General features: G+C 39.8%; 3 protein-coding genes across 9 annotated transcripts; 1 reads left to right on the top strand and 2 right to left on the bottom strand.

The window, feature by feature from the left end:
• Positions 1 to 84: 84 nt before the first annotated feature.
• On the top strand, positions 85 to 10,995 carry LOC111602297 (lysine-specific demethylase lid). 5 transcript variants are annotated; one of them, XM_030223174.1, is made up of 4 exons: positions 85 to 272; positions 4,327 to 5,891; positions 6,025 to 7,439; positions 7,748 to 10,995. In XM_030223174.1, exons 2-4 carry the CDS (start codon positions 4,385 to 4,387, stop codon positions 10,502 to 10,504), a joined length of 5,679 nt encoding a protein of 1,892 aa, XP_030079034.1. In that variant the 5' UTR covers positions 85 to 272; positions 4,327 to 4,384; the 3' UTR covers positions 10,505 to 10,995. The 5 variants fall into 5 exon arrangements, with proteins under 5 accessions (XP_030079034.1, XP_030079036.1, XP_023175066.2 ...); XM_030223176.1 differs by lacking the exon at positions 85 to 272 and adding an exon at positions 405 to 606; XM_023319298.2 differs by lacking the exon at positions 85 to 272 and adding an exon at positions 3,240 to 3,256.
• A 2,813-nt stretch (positions 10,996 to 13,808) lies between these two features.
• LOC111602344 (sphingolipid delta(4)-desaturase DES1) lies at positions 13,809 to 17,863 on the bottom strand. The gene is made up of 2 exons (XM_023319356.2): positions 17,250 to 17,863; positions 13,809 to 14,970 (listed from the first exon to the last, which is right to left on the bottom strand). Exons 1-2 carry the CDS (start codon positions 17,645 to 17,647, stop codon positions 14,403 to 14,405), a joined length of 966 nt encoding a protein of 321 aa, XP_023175124.1. The 5' UTR covers positions 17,648 to 17,863; the 3' UTR covers positions 13,809 to 14,402.
• Positions 17,864 to 18,413: 550 nt separating this feature from the next.
• On the bottom strand, positions 18,414 to 22,654 carry LOC111602343 (eukaryotic initiation factor 4A). 3 transcript variants are annotated; one of them, XM_023319355.2, is made up of 6 exons: positions 22,566 to 22,654; positions 20,889 to 21,115; positions 19,550 to 20,163; positions 19,187 to 19,410; positions 18,926 to 19,116; positions 18,414 to 18,805 (listed from the first exon to the last, which is right to left on the bottom strand). In XM_023319355.2, coding segments are annotated over exons 1-5 (1,212 nt in total). In that variant the 5' UTR covers positions 22,568 to 22,654; the 3' UTR covers positions 18,414 to 18,805; positions 18,926 to 18,971. The 3 variants fall into 3 exon arrangements, with proteins under 3 accessions (XP_023175123.1, XP_023175121.1, XP_023175122.1); XM_023319353.2 differs by having other exon boundaries at positions 18,414 to 19,116; XM_023319354.2 differs by lacking the exon at positions 22,566 to 22,654 and adding an exon at positions 21,346 to 21,436 and having other exon boundaries at positions 18,414 to 19,116.
• Between the last annotated feature and the right edge of the window lie 205 nt (positions 22,655 to 22,859).

Here is a 22,859-nt window from a genome sequence, read left to right as displayed (position 1 = left end):
CCATTTATGTTACTATTTACATAGACTTTGGTATTTTCTGTGTGTGCTGTTGCGGCACTGCGGTATTAAATTGAACGCAAGAGTTAGCCACACTGATTTTCATCGTCGTGTGCAGTTGAAAAGGCAGTAGAAAAGATCAGTACCAGGAAAAATAAATATAACATTTAAATACAAATAGAATTGATTAAGTGCTGTGTGCGTGGATCTATGAGATATTTTGGGCAAGTGCACGCATACAAACAGCGTGCTCGGCCCCATTACCTATGACGACAGTGAGTTTAGTTTTTCTTCCACTTCTACCCTCTGTGTATGCGTGCGTGTGTGAGTTTTGCTGATGGCTGCAGCAGAAATTGTTTAATTAGCAGGCGAAATATGGACAAAACACACATATATATAATACGGCATGCCCAAAACGTTGCAACAAATCAAGCGAAACTTAATATAAATCTATAGTGCGCTCTGAAAAAGACAGTTGGAATCAACCCCCCGCGTTTTAATCAAAGAAGAAAAAACTTGTATGTGTGCGGTTGCTGCTACTGCGGCCACTGCTAGCAGCGCAGTCTAAAAGAAAAAAATATAATAAAAAGTGAAAATGTAGTTGTTAAGGTAAAGCTTTGCCACACCGTTGATATAATATTTTTCGTGAATTTTTTGTGAATTTTTAATAAGCTCATACATTGACAGAAAGGTAATAGCAGCAGCACCACCACCGACGTTGTAAAGTGCGTTCTCAGCCTTTGGTCGCCATCATAGCAGAGACGTTGCCGTCGACGTCGCTGCCTGCCTCCTGTGTGCGTGTGTGTGTGTGTCTAGCGCAGTTAATCCCTCCAAATATTGTGATCCCACGCTTGAATATCAATTTCAATTACAGGCCTGTCGACTAATTATGCAAAGTGTAAAATTTTATAAAAAAAAGTACAGTGTTGCATTTATACACACATTCACACGTCGATGTATGCGCAAACATACATATATTATACATACAAACATAAAACATTTCAATGTGCAATATGGTGGACAGTGCGTAAAAACCACAACGTCGACGTCGACGTTTGTTAACTGCTTACTATTTTTGTAGTAGACATTGCTGATGTTGGTTGTTGTCGTTGTTGCTGCTGCTGTTACTGGGCTTGGTTGGCAACGGAAAACTGTTTTGTGAGCAGAGTTTTTCAGATGCAGCTAACCAAAGTACATTAAATCAATTGCATTTGACAAAGTAAAACGACTTTCAGTGTTAATTTCACTAAACATACAAATATACCAACATACATACAAATTTATGTATGTATAGATAAATGCTGTTGTGTGTTTCTATACGTATATGTATATACCTGTGCGCGCTTGTGAGTGTATGTGTGTGTGTAAGTTCGCGTACGTGTGTTTGTGTTCGACTGAAAATGGAAATTATATAAAACCCCTTTTTGTGTGCGTGAGGCGCTTTAGATTAAAACAGCATGCGGCTCTTAGGCTTTAATTATTTCCACCAAAACGCACACATACATATATACACACGAACCTAACGATCAATATGGCAGCATAGGTTGACGAAAAACGTTGCCAACTTTGTCAAGACTCTGAAATTCTCGTAGTTGGCAAGCGCGCAGCGTTCACATTTTACCAATCAATAATTTGCAAACGTCAATTAAAGCAAAAGCTGTGTGGCTAAGGAAAAAATAGTAAAAATTAAAAACAAACGCTCAAAGCATACGCACTCACGCGCTGCCCGTGTCATCTCCCATTCGTACATACGTATGTATGTACACATAAAACGGTACTCGTTGCTCTCACACTGACAGATAGAGTCTGGTTGCCTGTCTGTCTGTCTGTCCGTTGTGATCAAGGAAATGACAGAGCTACACAATACTCATACTCGAAATTTGTTCGTGTACTCGCTTACTCCCTGGTTATGCATTGACGTTATTCTTTTTATTTGGGGTGGTGGTGGCGGCGTCGCCCCACTTTTATATCCGAACCGTTTGCTATAGATGTGTGTGTGTGTGTGTGTGTAAATTGTAACAACAACCACCAAAGGCAAAGCTTTTTGCGACTACTACGGCGGCTTCCTTTTGTCTATTTGGACGCTGCAAAAAAGCCTTAACCGGAACTTTAACATCGCTGCCGGCGTCGATGCCGACACCGACGTTTTTCAATATGGCTTCTTTTACTATTTCAATTTCATCACACAATAAATATAAACATTTTGCATGTGGCCGAGTAGTTTTGCCTGGAAATACGCAATTAATGTTGGAAAGTACGAGCTTTCCCAGCTGCAGTAACAGCTAAACTACCGGTTCATATGCGTGCGCTAAGCAGAACAAATGGTTTTAGAATTTTACATATATATGTATGTATGGTTATAAACATACATACATACGTATTGAATTTGTAAGTTTTTTGCTATCGGTCGTTATGTTATACATACACGCAAAGTAATGTTGTGTGTGCATATACACTCATATACAAACGTACGTATGAATAAATAATAAAGATGTATAGATTTGTATGTGTATCTGTATTGTGCGCTCCATTTTTCTATGCAACAAATTAATTTTTTCCTGTTGCACGATTCTAACATGCGCCACATACACACACAATTAACACGATGAAATGTGTTATGGCAAATAAAAAAACTCCTGTTGGCTTTTATGTGTATTGTGTTTCTGTTTGTGTAAGTGAGCAAAACAGAATTGCAAAATAAAAACAACATGCCAAATGTTGTTTGTGCGTTACCAACACTGCAACAGTGCGCTGCATCCGTGTTAACTCCCACTCCCAGTCACACATTCGCTTCGCTCTCACTGCCTACTCTCTTTCTCTCAGTCGTTCTCACGACAGACCGTCGCAAGCTCAAAACCACCCCCACCCCTTTGGCCCCTAGTTGCCGATAGGCGTTCTTTGATCACGTAGACGAGTTTGTTTGTCATTTGTGCAAGTATGTGTTGTGTGTGCCATTTATTTGCGCTTTGCTTGCCACCCGGTCAAACAGTCCGAAACTCTTCACAGGTGCTAAGATTTTTCATGTGTGTGTACATACATACATACATACATAATTAAAAGAAAGTTTTCCAAAAGCTAAATACAATTTTATCCACTTATCGTTTTGTGTATGTAAATTTAACGCAACTCGTGGGTCACAAATTTTTCCTTGATTATCGATACTTTTAATAGAGCTTAAATCTTTTAATTAGACTATATATATGGGCTTAGATTTTTTTTGATTTGATCAGCATTAAAACCCAAGACAGACTGAAATCAGGTAATATTTATTATAAAATTCTTTTGATAGTTTTATATATCAATTTATGGATATTTGTCATATAAACAAAAAATGTGCAGAAAACAACTAATCAAATAAATATATTACAAATATTATATTTTTATTGATTAAAACAAATTTAATTAGACTTAGATATTAATTTTTTAATAAAAGTATTCAAAAAACTAAATTACTTATTTAAGTTTCCTGTAGTCCAGCTGTAATTTGATGTTTATCTGCTGATTATGATTATACATACATACAGACATTTTAAATTATTGCAATTTTATTTTTATCAATATCAGAAACGCTGGCTGATAATGTAATCAAGCATCAGAACCAACTGAGCCAAATACAAATGCGCTTGCAGTCAGTGCAATTGCTTGTAAGTGTGCGTATGTTTTCTCTATATATGTATATACATGTATGTATGTATGTATTGAAGAATAGTCTCCGATTTTAATGCCACACAACCCCCACATTTAAACGGCGAGAGGCGCTCTCACGTACACTAATTCTATAAATGCCGTTTACTGTTTTTGTTTACCTGCCTGCTAGTCCGAGAGGGGTTGTGCGTGATTTGGTGTATCTGTGTGTATAAATTTCTCTCTTTCTCTCTCATACACACACACTATTACAATTACAACTTTTCACTTGCGTTCGTTCATGCGTTTAAACATATGAAAAAGGTTGGCTGCTTGTTCTTGCAGTGTTGAAAAGTGTTGCACAAATACACATACACATACTCACACATACAAACGCACACACTTGTAACTGTGAACTGTGCTCGTCTGCTGGTCACACTTGGCAGGCAGGCCGAAAACTAGAAAATGGCTATGTTTATTGAGATTGTGGATTTTCAACCCCAAACACAAAAAAAACTAGAAACAAACGTAATGTAAACGGAAGTCAGTGAAGTACGTTTACTAATAACTGTGATTTTGAGCGAGCAAGCAGAAAGTACATAGAACTAATAGAAGCGTTTATTGAAAAATAAATATATATACAAACGAAAATTTTCTATCATAATTTTAATTGTGAACTAAACGATATTTTATACTCATTTGCAGAGCTGAACAAGGTCAGCAGCCGTTGCAGCAGTTCATTTCAAAATCTATAAAGCCCCACATGTCCGCCAAAGCCGAGGCGGACAATCTAGCCGCCAGCGGTGGCGGCACAGGAGGCGCCAATAGCAACTCCAATGGCACCGTAACACCAGCGCGACGCCTGCGCACCCGCAACTCAACCGGAAGTGGCAGCGAGTCGGCCAAAAAGAATACAAACAGCAGCCACAATAACAATAATAATATTAATAACAACAACAGCAACAACAATAACGAATCAGCTGCAACGGGAAATGATGGTTCGTCAGCGTCGACAGGAATATCGATGCCAACATCAGCTGGTGGTGGTAGCAGCGGTTCAGGTTCTGGCACTCCAATATCAGCGCCACCCAGCTCCGTAGAACGCCCCATGCCCAGCGTGCCGATGAATCATGCCAGTAGCAGCGTGTCGGCCAGTAAGAAATATCACAACAGCTGTCCGCATCCAACACCTACGGTGCACAAGAAATCGTTGCATACGAAGCCGCATAGCAGTAATAAATTCGATCAGGGCAAGAACGAGGAATTCCATTTTGATACACCGCCCGAGTGCCCAGTATTTCGACCGACAGCGGAAGAGTTTAAGAATCCATTGGCATACATTAGCAAGATTCGACCCATAGCGGAGAAATGTGGCATTGCCAAGATCTTACCGCCGGATAAATGGTCACCGCCATTTGCCGTCGATGTTGACAAGTTGCGTTTTGTGCCGCGCGTGCAGCGACTCAACGAACTGGAGGCAAAGACGCGCGTCAAATTGAATTTCTTGGATCACATCGCCAAGTTTTGGGAGCTGCAAGGCTCCTCTCTAAAAATCCCGATGGTAGAGCGTAAAGCCCTAGATCTATATACATTACATCGCATCGTACAGGAGGAGGGTGGCATGGAGCAGACCACCAAGGAGCGCAAATGGGCCAAGGTAGCCAATCGTATGCAGTATCCATCCAGCAAAAGTGTGGGCGCCACACTAAAAGCCCATTACGAACGTATTCTGCATCCGTTTGAGGTGTACACGTCTGGCAAAGTATTGGGACCTAATGCGGCAGCTTCTACAGTAAACGCAACGCCCGTCAAGCTCGAGGATGCCGGCACAGATTATAAGGCCCATGAGATACCCACACGTCAGCAAATCGCGCCGCCCAATGAGAACAATACGCGTCGCTCAAAGCGCTTTGGCAACTCGAACGCCAGTTGCGGCCTAAACACCAAGCCAGGTGCGGCTGCCATTACCATTAAAACTGAAACCAAGGAGGATTTCAAGCGCGACCTATTGAGCAGCTTTAATGCTGTCAATGCGGGTGCCGCTGCGGGTGCTGGCCAATCAGCTGGCTGCGGAGCTACACCGAATACACGCGCCACCCAAAAGAAAGCGACCACTGAGTTACAGCAGCCGCTTATCGATCCACTGATGAAGTACATCTGTCATATCTGCAATCGGGGCGATGTCGAAGAGTCAATGCTGCTCTGTGATGGCTGCGATGATAGCTATCATACCTTCTGCTTGCTGCCACCATTGAGCAGCATACCGAAAGGTGAGTTCTATCTCTTCTATTTTGTTCACTTTTCCTTTCAAAATATAGAAATAATTGAGATTTTTATAATTCTTGAGTCAGTTGTTAATCAGTTATCAATCATTTTATTTCTTCCTTGATTCAACCGTACTAGGTGAATGGCTTTGCCCGCGTTGCGTTGTGGAGGAGGTGAGCAAGCCGCAGGAAGCTTTTGGTTTCGAACAGGCCGAGCGAGAGTACACCTTGCAGCAATTTGGCCAGATGGCCGATCAATTCAAGCAGGAATACTTTCGCAAACCGGTGCACTTGGTGCCCACGGAGCTGGTGGAGCGTGAATTTTGGCGCATTGTTTCGTCAATTGATGAGGATGTGACTGTGGAATATGGCGCAGATCTACATACAATGGATCACGGCTCCGGGTTTCCCACAAAGAGCTCACATTATTTGTTGCCCGGTGATCAGGAGTACGCCGAGTCCAGCTGGAATTTAAATAATCTTCCGTTGTTAGAGGATTCGATACTGGGACACATTAATGCTGATATTAGCGGCATGAATGCGCCGTGGATGTATGTGGGCATGTGCTTTGCTGCCTTCTGCTGGCACAACGAGGATCACTGGAGCTATTCGATTAACTATTTGCACTGGGGCGAGCCAAAGACCTGGTACGGTGTGCCCGGCTCCTGTGCCGAGCAGTTTGAAGAAACGATGAAGCGTGCCGCTCCTGAGCTCTTCTCCTCGCAGCCCGATCTACTGCATCAGCTGGTGACCATTATGAATCCCAACATATTAATGAACAATGGTGTGCCCGTCTTTCGCACCGATCAGCATGCTGGCGAATTTGTAATTACCTTTCCGCGCGCTTATCATGCTGGCTTCAATCAGGGCTACAATTTTGCCGAGGCCGTCAATTTTGCGCCCGCGGATTGGCTGAAAATGGGACGCGAATGCGTCAATCATTATTCAATGTTGCGTCGCTTCTGTGTCTTCTCGCACGACGAGCTCGTCTGCAAGATGGCTTTAGAGCCGGCCAAGTTGACGTTTGGCATCGCCACCGCCTGCTACATTGACATGGCCGAAATGGTTGACACCGAAAAGAAGCTGCGCAAGTCTCTGCTAGAGTGGGGCGTCACACGTGCCGAACGTCGCGCCTTCGAGCTGGTTAATGATGATGAGCGCCATTGCCAGGAGTGCAATACAACCTGCTTCCTATCGGCCGTTGCCTGCGAGTGCAACGACAAGCTGATTGTCTGCCTGCGCCACTATACTGTGCTCTGTGGCTGTGCGCCAGAGAAACATACGCTCATCTATCGCTATACGCTGGACGAGATGCCGTTGATGCTGCAAAAGTTGAAGGTTAAGGCGCACAGCTTTGAGCGCTGGCTGTCGCGTTGTCGCGACATTGTCGATGCCCACACTCCGACATCGGTGACCCTGTCCGAGCTGCAGGAGCTCTGTAAGGAAGCAGAGACCAAAAAGTTTCCTTCATCTCTGCTCATTGATCGACTCAATGCAGCGGCCATAGAGGCAGAGAAATGTGTTACAGTCATCCAACAACTGGGCATCAATAAGGTAAATCATTGATATACATTTAGTAATTAAATCCTTATTTATAATGTGTAATATAAATCTTAATATTATGATTAACCTTAGATTTGCTTTATATTTCATTTATATTCTTTATAACTGAATGTCTATATGTAAAGCCTTCTCAATTTGAACCCAAATAGTATCGATTTCAGCTCGTACTACCAATTTGATCAGACTATTTAATCAATATATATTTATGTGGTTAAAATAGTGAGGCTATATGCTATATAGAATATGTTATATAATATAAAATTACATTCTTATATGATTTATATATGTATATATTAAAGGTGCGCACCCGTTCCGATCACAATCAGGAGGCAGCACAATATAAACTGACCATGGAGGAGCTGGAGCTGTTTGTACAGGAAATCGACAATCTGTGCTGCATTATCGATGAGGGTGCCTCGGTGCGTGAGCTTTTAGTGCTTGGTCGGCAGTTTGTGGAACGTGCCGATAACCAATTGCAGCAAACACTGGAGGCGCTGGAAGAGAATGAGCTGGAGACGCTCATCAATGAGGGCAGTTCGTTGCGCATTGAGCTGCAGCAGTTGGATCATCTGCAGAAGCGTCTCAAGCAATGCAAATGGTACAAACGCTCCCAAGGCTTGCGCGAGACCAGCTCCAAGCTGACCTATAATGATGTGAAGACTCTGCTGCATACGGCAGCCGCTGATCTGGATCCAACAGATCCTTATGTGGATCGTGAGATGCGCAAGTTGCAGCAAATTGGTGCTGCGATCGAGGCATGGGAATCACAGGCAGCTAAATATTTCCGACGACTCAATCAACAGCACGAGCTGGCCGAGATTGAGCAGTTTCTGAAGTCCGCCACTGACATCAATGGGCAGGTGCCGTCGCATGGTATATTGAAGGATGCGTTGCGCAAGGCTCGTGAATGGCTGCGCTCTGTGGAGCAGCTGCAGCAAAACAATCATGTCACCTACTGTCATACGCTGGAGGCGATGATTGATCGCGGCCTCAGCATACCCATTCAGCTGGAGGAGCTCGGTCGCATGCAGGGCCATTTGAATAGTGCACATCAGTGGAAGGACAATACGGCACGTGCGTTCCTGAGGAAGGGCACATTCTATACGCTGCTGGAGGTGCTGATGCCGCGAGCAGATGCCATCAATATTGACTCGGATCTCAAGCCTCGTTTCCAAGATGATTTCCTCAAGGACAAGAACCCCGCCGAAATTGTGGCCAGCTTTAAGCATGCCGAGGAGCAAGAGTTGCGCGATATGCGCGACTTAAGGCGCCAGAATATGTCAAAGAATCCATTACGCGATGTCTTCTGTCTGTGCAAGTCGGAATTTCGTGGTCTGATGCACAATTGTCAGCTGTGCCGTGATTGGTTCCACGAGGATTGTGTGCCACCGCTGCCCCAGTCACTGATGGTGCAACAAAATGGCAACGGTGGCGGTGCAATCAATGGCGGAGCATCATCAATGCCAGCGCAACCCAAGTGGCTATGTCCGAGCTGTGTGCGCTCGAAGCGCCCACGCTTGGAGACAATTTTGCCGTTGCTTGTGCAGCTGCAGCAGCTGCCCATTCGTCTACCTGAGGATGAGGCGTTGCGTTGCCTGGCGGAGCGGGCAATGAATTGGCAAGATCGTGCCCGAAAGGCGCTAAGCAGTCCCGATGTGAGCGCCGCCCTGGATGCGATTTTGGCTCAACAGCAGAAGCGACGCTCGGAGAGCAGCAATTGTGCCGCCGTGTTGGGCAATATAAGTAGTCCACGCAAGCCGAGACGTTCGCACAACCTGTCCAAGCAGGAAACCAATAACACGGGCCGCTCTGAGTCAGATAATGAGGATGGGGACGATGTGGATGATGACGACGATGATGATGAATGCCGGCTACGCATTGTGGAGGACGGGTATAGCAATGATGAGGACGAACAGCTGCCGCGCTTGACTCAAAACAACGCGCAAACCAGCAGCAGCAGCAGCAGCACTGATCTCTTGAAGCTGCTCTCCGACAGCGAAATTGAGAACCTACTCGAGCTTATGATGGAGGGCGATTTACTAGAGGTATCGCTAGATGAGACGCAAGAGCTGTGGCGCATACTGGAAACAATACCGCCTACACCGCTGCAGGCCGAGGCTAAAGCGCGAGTGGCTCAGCACTTGCAACAACATCGTCAGCAGCAAAGTCAGGGAGCAGCGACGACACTGACCACCTCATCCAGCATACACAGCGGCGCTGAGGATTCCAATGATAGCCTACTCGTGCAAAATAGTCCAAGTCCCGGCGCTGGCAGTGGCGCTCAAGCGGTGCGCAATAAGAAACGTCGCTCCAATGATGCGAACAGCGCAAATGTTGCTGTGCCGCGCAAGAAACAAAATACGCCCAAACAGACGCCAGGCAAGAAGACGCCAGCGGCGGTACGCAAGAGTGACAGCAAGGCGAGCAGTTCGCCCGGTGTGGATGCCGATGCGGAGAATAAACAGGCAAATGGTGGCAATACGACGGCGACGACGCCAACGACACCGGGCTCGGCAACAGCTGTTGCAGCGGCAGCAGCGACGCCTATACCAGCGGCCGGGCACAAGAAACGCAAACGCACCACAACCACAACAAACAACAACAATAACAATAACAACAACAGCAGCAGCAACAATAGCAATGCAGGCGCCGGTGGTGGTGGCAGTGGCGGCGGCACACCTACAGCTGGCAGCAACAACAATCCAGCAACAGGTGGCGGTCAAAAGAAGCATGCGCAACGCACACAGCAAACGGCACAGGAGGACGACGAAGAGGAATGCCGCGCCGAGAATTGCCATAAGCCCACAGGCCGCGAAGTGGATTGGGTGCAGTGCGACGGCGGCTGCAACGAATGGTTTCACATGTACTGTGTGGGCCTGAATCGCAGCCAGATAAAGGCTGATGATGATTATATATGTATACGCTGCTCCAAGACGGTCAGCGTGGGCGTTGCCGGTGGCAGCAGCAGTTTAACGGTGACCACAACGACGACCAGCAGCCTAACGCTGAGCACAGGGACGCCGGGGAAGCAGCGAGCAGCGCAATCGGCGCGGTAGAGAGGAAGAACAAATGGAGGAGTGAAAACATGGAACGACGTAGATCGCAAGAAAAAAAGAAAAACAACAAATTGACAACGGTTGGCAGCACCTTCGATTAATCGATAAACTGCTATCGCAGTGTTTATACACATGTTTATCAAACACACACACACACAGACAGAACGTACACACAGATCATAAAGCAGCAAACACACACACACACACACACACACATACGCAACGTTATGCGTTAAACGGTATTTACTAAGTTTTAGTAAAAAAGTCACTTAAACGTTTTTTGTAGTACATATTTACTAATTATTGCTATTATAACGCTACGCAGACGTATTTCAAAATGCAGAGAAGATCTATACACACACACACACACAGACACACTGACACACGCAAGCACACAATTGAGCAGCAACATTAAGTGAATAATTCGATTCAACTGTAAAATGCAAAATATAAACAAATTTTGTATGTGTAGGTGCGGTACACATTTTTTACGTTCGTTTAACGTTCTCTTATATATTTACTAAATGTAAATATATATAGCTATATATATATATATATATATATATATATATAAATATATATATTTAATTTACCATTACCTGCTACTATTAGTTTTTGTTAATTTAATTTACAGTTTGTGTTCGCTTTAAGTTTTGTGCGACGCGCGCGCGTTTTTTACGTTATTTTTTATTTTATTTTTATTTTTTCATTCAAAGAACAATTTAAAAACAAAAAAGAAAATTATATTATTTTACTTCTGTACAGTTTTTCTGTTTACTTAAAGTGAAAAGCCAAGTAAAATCTAATTGTTATTTTATACATATATATATACGTTTATATATATATATATATATAAATATATATAAATATATATATCTTCCATTAACTTGATATGCGATAATTTTTGGACGCGTGGCGCGCTGTAATCAATTTTTCTCTTGTATGTTTTATTTGTTTTTTTTTTCCTACTACAAAAAGATTTAATTAATTAAAAAAATTATACTAAAAATAATGTAGCATAAATAATGCACAGATAAATCTAAAGAAGAAAAAACCCAACAAAAAACAAAACATTTGTTGACAAAAGATCATTAAAACAAAACAAAAAACATATATAAATAAATTGCAGCCCTAATGCTAAGTTTACATTTAAACATAAATGGAAATATATATAAAAAAAAGAAAAAAATAAAAAGTAAATTGTATAATTTTTAATTTAAATGTAGTAAGCTGATTAGAGAACAAGCCACTTTGAAAAAAAAAAACAGAAAAATCTCCAAAAAAAATTGCAAAAAACAAAAAAATAAATAACTTCTCAACGTACAACAAAAAGCTTAGAACTATGCGATAAAAAAACAAAAACTAAACTAAAAAAAAAAATAACTTTGTAAAATCATTTTTTAAGCGTGTAAAAATATCGAAGCGGGTTATCAACAACAAAACCCAAAATTAAAAAAGAAAAACCAATAAAATAGAAAGAGAAAGAGGAAGCGAAACGAAAGAAGAAAAATACCCTAAAATATTAAGGCGCAAAACATTTTATTTAATTAAGCTAACACTGTACGATTTCTTTCAACGAACCCAAACAAACCACAAACAACAAATCAAACCTTAGAACCCCCGCCCCGTTTCCACAAGAATCCACAATATGTAATTCTATTATACATATAAATAAATTATATATAAATAGTATTTAAAAAAATTGAGGGCGTCTTTTAATCGAAGTATTAATCATATTTTTAACCCATTTTATTTTGATTAATCAATTATCCAAGTTACCACCTGCATTCACCTTGATTGACTTCTCGCGACAACGTTGAATGACCTACGCTTCACCCAACACGTGCGCCACGCCAATGACAAATAACCCGTTAATCATCGTTTACCGGCTTATGTTTGTTGGGCCTCAGGACTAGACTAATGGGAAGCACCTGGGCACTGAGATAACGCTGTTATATGGAAAACAGTTATCACTGCTTATTGTTTGTAAACACTCTAAAAATATTTGCTAAAATTGCACACATATTTGTCTTCTTTTCTTTTTTGTCGCTATGTACATGGCAAATGTTTCGATAGTGTGCCAAAAATTTTTTTGGTATGAATAAAAAGTTAACACCTGTTCTTTTCATGGCCATGTTCAACTGTTGTGCACCGATTTCCATGGAGATTACTTGTCTAAGTAGAGCCAGTCGTAGTTAAAGTTACAAACTACTTTGTGCGCATTGTAAGCATGTGACATGAACTTATCCTTTCAGTGTTGGCTAATAACAAAATACTGGGATTTTTTTAACAGCTTAACTTAAAGGAATTTTTATATAAGAACTAATGTCCGATTTTATTTGAATACACAATCTTCAAAGTCTTCAAAGTTTCTTTGACTCATAGTTGACTTGAATCATTTATTAGACGTAATATTTGATTCATTCAATATTTCTTGAACTTACTTCTCTTCGATATATTCCTGATTGGAGAATTGTAAATAGTTTTCTAGGTTTTTTCTTTGGTAAAGAAAAGTTTGTTATTTAAACTCTGCATTTTGAATATTTTCATTGAAATCTATTATTTAAATCTTCAAAAACTTTAATTAAGTTAATCTGATTCCTCATAGATATATATAGTTTTATAGTAATTCTGCATTGTAAGATAATAAATTAGAGATTATATTCTATATATATATTATATAGATTAGAAAGAATGCCTTTGTGCGAGATTATTATTTATGTGTATGAGTCAAAATATATTTAACAAAAGACGAATTTCAAATACCAAAATTAAAATATTAAAATAAATTAAATAAATTTGAATCTAAGCAGATCTTGCTTATTAATATAAAAAATAAAAAAAATACAGCGAATTATAGTCAAATTCTTTTTTACAGTTTTTACAGTTTAAATGAATTATCAATTTGTTTCCAGATCCATTCAAATCACATTTGGTAAATTTTATTTTTTTACCATTTCTCGTCAAGTTTAAAAACCGATTAAAAATTGGCAAATAAAACCATTTTTGCCGCCTTACATAATCGCTAAAGAAGTCAAGGTCGTTTCACGCGCTTATCATTGTTTGTCACTATTTTGTCGCGTACGATAATCAGTCTTCAAATTGGAAGTCAATCAGGAAATGGCATTACGCGTTGCATGTTTCACATGACACGAGTATGTGATCAGATATATATACATATATATGTGTTCATATAATTACCAGCGGAAAATTGAGTTAAGCAAAACAACATTTTTCATTATTACTTGATATCTTGCTTTATTACACATACAAGTATAGTACACAATCGTTATATATATACATATATACACATCTGTATATATAGTTTCTAATGCCGCGTGCAGTTGAGTTTACATTAGTTTTTGGTTTTTTGGTTTTTGTTTGTTGTTTTTTAGATATTAGTTTCAAGAGGCTATCAAAAATAGTTGGTACATCGTGTGTGTGTGTGTGTATGTGTGCTGCAGCATTAGGCATTAGTTTTAAACATACATAGTTAGAAAATACTAAAGCACTATAATATATTCCTCTGCTTTGTAATACACATATTCATATAATCATATCTGTAGCAGAAGATTTACAATAATCATAATTGATAACATGCCTTTATTTTAGTTGTGTGCTGAGGTAACAATAATAGTTTAACAATCAATTCACCTTGTCGACTAAAGCTTCACACTTTTTTAGCCACAAATCTTTTAATCAGTTATAAAAATTAGGATTTGGCAGGCGAATTTGCGTTTAGTTTGCACCTGTTGCCAGTTGACAGAATGACCAAGAGAAGAAATCAAATAAAAATATCTACTTAGTTCTAAAGCTAAACACTGAGATTACATGATGCCAGGAAACCGCTAGTAAAATCATTGCAACATTCGCATACGAATTGGGTGGGCGCCGCATCTTAGGATGCCAATCCACGCTGTCGTCGCTTGACGCGCGCATATGGACCCACAGCCGGATCCATCACAAAATCGTAGAGCACGCGCGTCCAGCTGGTGTGCTGCGGCATCGTCTCGTAGAATTCTTTGGCGATGCGCTTCACCTCTGGCAGCCGGGAGCCGGGCACCGCCGGAAAATCGTGATGCTCATTGTGATAGCCCACATTAAAGGTAATCCAATTGAGTGGACCGTAATATGAGTACGTCTCGAAGCCCTTGGCGAACATATAGTGTTCCGATATGAAGTGCCCGGCCACTGGATGCAAGCCCATCGCCAATATCGAGCCAATCAGTAGATACGCCATCGACTTCCAACCAATGAAGTAAACCACAGCCGCATTGAATGTCAACTGTATGATCGTATTGATGATCTCCAGGCGTGTCGGTGGCTTCGGATTAACCACCAACGGACGGAATATGTAGAAGAACGGCTGCAGGCAAACCCACAGAAATTTTCCAAATGTCGTATCGAATAGTCGCGCCTCCAGCAGTGTCGGTATATCCGTGTCGATCACCTCATCGCCTTGATAACTGTAAATGGTGCAGAGTATAGATAGAATATTAGTTAAGTGTCAAAATAATAATAATAAAATGACTTAAGCTAGATGTTTTTTGTGTTAAACTGGATGATTTATGAAGAGGTTGAATCTTTATATATGAAAATGGTTTCTTCAGGGTTATGATTTTATATATATGCTATTATATTTATAATATATATATACAAATATATTCCTTAATCACTTGAAAGCGCCTAGTCTAAGTTTTTAATGGAATTCTTATTTGAATCGATTTAATCTCAAGAAGTTTTTGAGAATCATTTTTTTACTGAAAAGCTATAAAGTTTCTTCCTCTCTAAATATTTACTTTTGGTGATAAAATACTTTAATATTGAAGCAAAGGAGCGTTTAGCTATATCTAAAGTACCTCGCCTTGCACTCTTCCTTTTTAAAATTCTCAAGATTCCTCATAAATTGCCTCAAAATTTTATTTTCATTAGATTTTTTTAATTTTTCTCTTAGAATACTTAACTTAGCGACAAACTATCCAGAATTAATCTAACGTTTATTATATGAATCAGAGAGTTGTTTGTAATCACTTAATTTTACGTAAAACAACCGAAAATTGACGAATTAATTATGATTGATGTGGGGAAACCACACGCCTGGCAACAAATATATAGGCGTTATCTTTTTATTATGTTTGTAATTTGTTTTATCAATTAATGACTTTAAAATTCCGAAAATTTTTGTCTAGACTCAAGTTTTGTTCAATGAGTATTCAAGACACAACAATCGACTTATTTATACCAAGAAATGTTATATCTGCATTATAAGAATCGTATATAGAATGAGTTCCCAGGAAAATCTTTGTATGGAAAAGTTTTTGCTTTAAAACTACATTTCTATTTAAAGTTTGTTGCTTGCCTTATCAGTGGGATGTAGGGCCCATAAACAAGGCATTCAAGTAACTAACAGATTAGATAAACGCGACCCACTAATTGTTAACACCTGGCTGCCAGACATACGTGAGCCGAATGAGCTATTCGCCATGACTCGCCATGTGACTCAATTGTGGGTTATCAAAAAAAAACAAATAAAAATGCGGCGTTTGTGAAATATGAGCTGCAGAATGCAGTGGTCAAAACCAGTTTAACGCTGATAATAACAATCAAATATTATATTTAAACAAACGTTCGATCATTCACAGAACCACAACAATTTTTATTTTTTATTTACTTGCAACTAAAAAGCACAATTCAAATATCTGTTAAAGATTTCATTTCACCTATGTTATTTACATAAAAAGTTACTAACAGATAAATAGCAAATGTAAGCACAGTAAAATATAAGAGCTAACATACTCATATAAAGTAGTGCATTCTTTAACTGTTATCATAACGGTCAAGTTTTATTGAAGAACTTGAGATTTTAGTTTATTTGCACTCTAAGAAGATAAGGACTTCGAAGTGTATTGGATAATAGAAGCAACGCGTGGTTCGATTATATAAAAAATTAAGAATTTTGATATTAAAGTGCTCAGTAAATAATCGATTACTGCTCTGTCATTAAATTGGCATTCTGCCGTCCCGGCAAACTGCCGGCATTAAATGCACATAAACTAAACAACTCGAGCGCATGACTCAGATGAGGGTTCGTAGCACAAAATAAACTTCCCATATGATTTACAAACAAATAATCAAATAAATAAATAAATAATAAATTGCGACCGGCTACGTGACCAATTGGAACAGTTCTTCAATTACGTTGTTTCTGATATGCATAAATTGCTTAAATCTTATAAACTTTCAAATCTTATCGCAATCATTAACGTGCATATCGGCATATACGCAAATCCTCCTTTATTAGATATTATTTACTGTTGACTCACAAATGTCGACATTTTAAAAGGAAGTATGTTTGAAATACTTTGATAATAGTCTTACTAAAGCAAAAAACAAAAACAAACCTATTTTTCTCTAAATCTTTACTTAGACGTTGATTAGTATTTAAGAAAAAAAGTGCAAGAGAGAAAGAGAAAAAAAGGGCACATATGTATATTTTAAGGGAAATTTTCGCTGAGCGCAGTTTTTTAGTGTTGCAAAACGACTCTGCCGGTTTTCCAAGCAATCAACGTGTACACCAACAGTGTGAGGGGAATCTTTCTATAGGCTACGCCCCGAAAAACAAATACATACAACAGATTTAAATTGACTATATATATACATATATAATATACAACCGGCACATAGCGCATGTGTATGCATACGTATATACAAATAACGTCATCAAATCAACAGTCGTTTAGCTTACCGATGATGCTCCAAATGATATTTTTTAAACGAAATGCTCATGGGCAGTCCGATAGGCAAATTGCAAATGAAGCCCAAAATGCGGTTGTGCATGGGACGGCTGTGACCGAAGGCTAAATTATGGGATATTTCATGCACGGCCAACATGAGCGAATGATTCAGAATGCCGCCAAAGCAATAGGCCAAAACCAATAGCCACGGCCAAGACAAGTCCTTGACAATGAACAGAGCCAGTATTTGGGTCAGCACCATGGCGCCGGCGATCCATTTGAAATTGGGATCATGACCAAAAAGTTTCTTGATCTGCGGATATTTCTCGAGTATGATTTTGCGACGCGAGGCATGCGGTTCTTCCGTATAAACCCATTCGAAATCGTTGCGCGATACTTTTTGTCCCATTTCGACTTTTATTTATTAATTGTTGCTGTTGCTCGGAGTCGTTTGTTGTTGTAGTGTAGTAATATGTCGGCTACAGCCAGCTGTTTGTCATTATCGACCGGTTTATAATACTTTTGATTCTATAGCAGCGGCAGCAACGCGACGTTGACAAAGTGAAAACTGTAAATGAAGCGGCACTAGCAACAATACAGAACAGGCACCCGCATAAAATTAGTGTTGGTAAATGTCAAATATCACATGGATGCTTTTCTTAAATATCGATAAATAAGCAGCTGAATGTGTTTGATGGAGGTGCTGCCAACCTATATCATGTCGCTACTCCAAATTCGGTTTTTGAAAATGCAGGTGCAAAGTTGCAGCTGTCGCAGCTCATCTTTTTACCTGTCGAAAGCAAAATGAATACACAGCTGCTGCCTTTTGTTAGCCAGTTTATACAATAATTTATAATTGTGTTCTGTAGTAGTACATTATGTAAATTTCGTATTTCAAATAATTTTAAAATTATGCTCATGAAACTGATGCGTTGTGTTTTAGGCACCAAGCTTTTGCTAATGTGCTGTTGATATGCGGCACAGCAATTTGCACTCACTTTCGCTTGCAGTTGTCGCATGTTTTTGTTTTTAGCTGTGTGGCGTGGGTCGTGTGTTTCTGTCTGTAAGTGGGTGGATGACTGTGATGTCACTTGGCCGATTGATCAGCTGCTGTTATTATTTTTAGCCTGTATCTATGTGTATGTGTTCTATTTAAACATAAAATTGTGTACATATATTTTTTGTATTGTTTTTTTAATATATTTTATCAATAGTTCTAGAAAAGGCTAAAACAATGTTGTGGTTGTTGATGCTGCTGCTGCTGCAGTTCGCTGCACACACAAAAAATCGAAAGGTGTTGTCCTCGTGTTGTTGTGGTTGTTTTTATCCCAGTTTTAGCGTTTATATAGTTTAGACTTGTTTGTTGCTTGTTGACGACGCAGTGTTTAAATATCAGATGTTACAGCTGTTCTACTTCTGTTGGTTGGTTGTTTTAGGAATAGATAGAGGATTAGAGCAAAGCGCCAGCCAGCGGATGTTGTTCTTGTTACTGATAATTAGGTTCTTGGATGTTGTAGTTTCTTTTGTTGTCGCCTTGCTGATGCAGCTGTTGTTGTTGTTGCTCCTGCTGTTTGTATTGTTGTTTAAATAAATATTTAATTTTTAGTTCTCAAGTTCTTATTTTTTTTTTTTAAATATATTTTGCGCACTTTTCTCGCAACTCCTTGCTGTAGAAGAGCTCACTCACTTTTTCTTGTTTATTTTGTATTAATTTTTTTTGCTCAACAAAATATTTAAATCAAATCGGCAATATTAGCAGGCATTTCCTCAATAGTAGTGTGATAGAATTGTTCAATATCCTTCAGGATTCTTCGATCATCATCAGTAATGAAGTTGATCGCAACACCTTTACGACCGAAACGACCACCGCGACCGATTCTAAAATTGAATATGAATTTAAAGATTTAGATATCTGACAAGTGGAGTTTAGAATATGTATTTAATTTACCTATGAATATAGTTCTCGCGATTCGAGGGCAGATCATAGTTGATGACCAACGATACCTGCTGCACATCAATACCACGCGCCAATAAATCAGTTGTAATCAGAACTCGGGAAGAGCCCGAACGGAATTGCTTCATGATAACCTCACGATCGCGTTGCTCCATGTCACCATGCATGGCCGACACGGTAAAGTTGTGGCTAGACATCTCCTGGGTGAGCTGATCGACCTGTGTAGGATAGACAATGAATGAATTATATATCAAGTCGCAATACCATTTGATTAAGATTAGACTGAAGCAGTAAACGAGAAATAGGGAATAGGGAAGGAAAATGATAGGCTTCATATATTTGAGAGTATTAGCTTACCTTGCGACGGGTATTACAGAAGATAACCGACTGGGTAATGGACAACGTATCGTACAGATCGCACAATGTGCCCAACTTCCAGTTCTCCTGCTTAACGTTCACGTAGAACTGCTTGATACCTTCAAGTGTCAGCTCTTCCTTCTTAACAAGAATGCTAACTGGATCACGCATAAAGCAACGGCTCACTTCAAGTACATCGGGTGGCATGGTGGCTGAGAGCAAGATCACTTGCACATCTGGTGGCAGCATCTTGAACACATCCTGGATTTGATCTTTGAAGCCACGCGACAACATCTCATCGGCCTCATCCAGTACGAACAACTTGATGAACTGCGTGCGGAGCACCTTGCGATTGATCATGTCATAGACACGACCTGGTGTGCCAACCACCACATGGCAGCCAGATTCCAAAATGCGAGCATCCTCGCGCACATTAGTGCCGCCAATGCAGGCATGCGAATGCACCTTCATGTACTCTCCAAGTGCCATAACCACACGCTGAATTTGGGTGGCCAACTCGCGAGTAGGTGCCAGGATCAAAGCCTGACATTCGCGAACGGACGTGTCGATTTGCTGAAGAATGGCAATCGAGAAGGTGGCAGTCTTGCCAGTACCTACAAACAATAGCCAAAAAACCACACATATAATTAGAAACTGATAATGATACGAATCTATAATATATAGTTGTCTGTTATATAATCTGTAGCTAAACAGAACATTCTTTAGTAACAGGTTAGTAACCCATGGTATTTTATAAATCATACATAAAATATTTATCGCTGCAATTTTTTAACTCAAAATTGATTTTTAACTTTGTTTTGTTTTTGTTTTTTTTTAATTACCATTAAAAACAAAAATAAGAACTTCATAAAATTGCCAACTAAGTAGATTAATCCGTTAAAACAGCTTTCTCTGCAGAACTCTGGCTTGATCAATACTTGAAATTAATTGCGTTTTTGGCTAACATACGCTTAGATAGATATATATACAAATACATATGCATATACATATTTTTGCTGAGTATGGGCAACGCTGTTCTAGTTACGCGCTTGCAAAGAGCACACAAAAACGCGGCAAAGACGATCACAAAAGTGGCGCGCAAGCGCTCAGCAGAGAGTAGAAAACTTCAAGTGTGTGTATGTGTGTGTTTGCTTCAATGAAGGAGATTGAGAGAGCACAAGCTGCAGTAGACAGCTGAGTCACCGTTATCGTCATCATACGCTGCTGGCGATGCGCCCTCATAACAAAAAAAAAGTTTCTACACTTTCACATTAAAGCAAAATTTGTTTTTTTTTTTTTTTTTTGCTTTGTTTGTTTGCTTGATTTATAAATTACTCACCGGACTGGGCCTGGGCAATGACATCGCGACCCTTCACGCAAGGAATGATAGCGCGCTGTTGAATGGCCGATGGCTTCTCGAAACCATAGCCATAGATGCCGCGCAGCAGCTCCTCGCGCAAGTTCATGTCATCGAAATTATCGTAGACTTCATGCCAGGTCGACTCGATGACGCCCTCAGGGTCCATGCCAGCGGGACCATCTTGAGGTATTTCAATTCGATCATCCCTATGAGAACATAAACGAAGAGAGAAAAAACACAAAACGATGTCAGTAATGCAGTAAATTGAAAATTTTCTTTCGTTTTTTTTTTTTTTTTTTTTTGGTTATGGCGAATCTGCGCTTGGCAACCAAGGTAGCAAAAACGACGACAAAGACGGGTTGGTGGTGACAGCAGCGTTTAGCAGCAGGCAGTAGGCAAGCCCAGCAGCAACGGCGGTGGCACGAACAACACTTACATTATCAACAATAAAAAATTGACTAGTTAAATTTGTATACTGAATTTCGACGGCTTAAGCACCGTTCAGTTAAACAATTTCTGTATTAGTTGTATGTCAAAAAATTTGTAACGAAAATTTTTTTCTTTCTACAGAGTGCACACAAACGTGTTTTGTTGTGCGTGCTGTTCTGCGGTATTTTCACGATTGCGAGCGAATGCCAGTGTGAGTTTTAACGACCGCTAGGCGGCCTTTTAAGCAGCGTCTCGTCGTCACTGTCGCGTCCAACTAATGTGTGTGTGTGCGAAAGAGTACACTAGATGTATCAATGTCAGTGGTTGCTTCTGTTCATGTGTGCATGTGTCGGAGCAGTAGGAAACTATCAACTCTTAACTGCAGTGTTGCATGTGCGTAGTACTTGGGAAATAGTAGCATAAAGTAGGCAAAAAAAAGAAGGTACTAAACTTCGAAGCAGGCAAGAAAATAGTGAGCCAACAGGCAAATTTAAGGCGTGCGTTTCAACCACTTGCAAGAGCGAATGACATCCAAAGAGGGTGAGAAAAGCGGCACAACCACCAAGATTCTGTGAATTCCCTGCATTCTGAAAATACATATTTCACAAATACACGCATGTATATAAATATGAATAAGTATTTAATGATAGCAGCGTTGGCATTGAATAGCTATAGGTAGTCGTTGTCCATTTTAATGTCCAGTCAGTGACTATGAGTCAATGTATGTATGTGTGTGAGAGAGAGAGAGAGAGAGAGCGAAATGTATTTTATTGCAAGATTTCATTGTTGCTTCGAACCAGACGAACTTTTTTTTGCAAAGCAATAAACTCATTTAACCTCGAATGGAATTCATCGGGTGCCTTATTTTCTTTGTTATTTATTAAGCCTATGTCATTCCAAAAGAAAAAATATATATAAGTATATATATTTTATCCAACATTACACACGCACACACACCATCAACAACCACTGAATTCTCTCGTTCTCGTGCTCTCTCTCTCTCTCTCTTTCTCTTCGGCAGTGCCAGTCACTCGTGCCGCAACGTCCGCCGTCGTCGTGTAAAAATTCTTTTCGATTTGTGTTTCACATTTTGGGTTAAATTTTCAAATGCAGTTTTTAGTAGTATTGCTCACTTAAACTGGATTAATTTTGTCAGCAAAATTTTGCAAACTGCTTTGTTAAATTGTATTTCACTTATTATGAATTAAATCGTTGAATAATACTAACATTTTCTGATTATTTTTTGGCACTTTTTATACACGTGCTGCTGATTGTTAAAACCAAGCAAAAGAGGCTCCATCTTGCAAAACTTTTAGTGATGTAAGGAAAACATCCCAGCTATCGATATATTAAACTTCAACTATCGAATTATTCCACACGATTTTCTGGATACGCAGAGTATGATAATGTTAAAAGTTATGTGTTTATTTTGATAAATATTTAATGCAAACTTTATTGAATTTTTCTAAATTATAAAAAGCATAAAATTTTTAATAATTGCAATCGAAATAAGAACATCAT

The sequence above is a fragment of the Drosophila hydei genome, unplaced genomic scaffold (genome assembly GCF_003285905.1).
Source record: "Drosophila hydei strain 15085-1641.00,03,60 unplaced genomic scaffold, DhydRS2 tig00000149-arrow-pilon, whole genome shotgun sequence".
Classification (NCBI taxonomy): domain Eukaryota; kingdom Metazoa; phylum Arthropoda; class Insecta; order Diptera; family Drosophilidae; genus Drosophila; species Drosophila hydei.
Note: the sequence above shows the minus strand (reverse complement) of the source record. Positions and strands in the feature narration are given on the sequence as shown.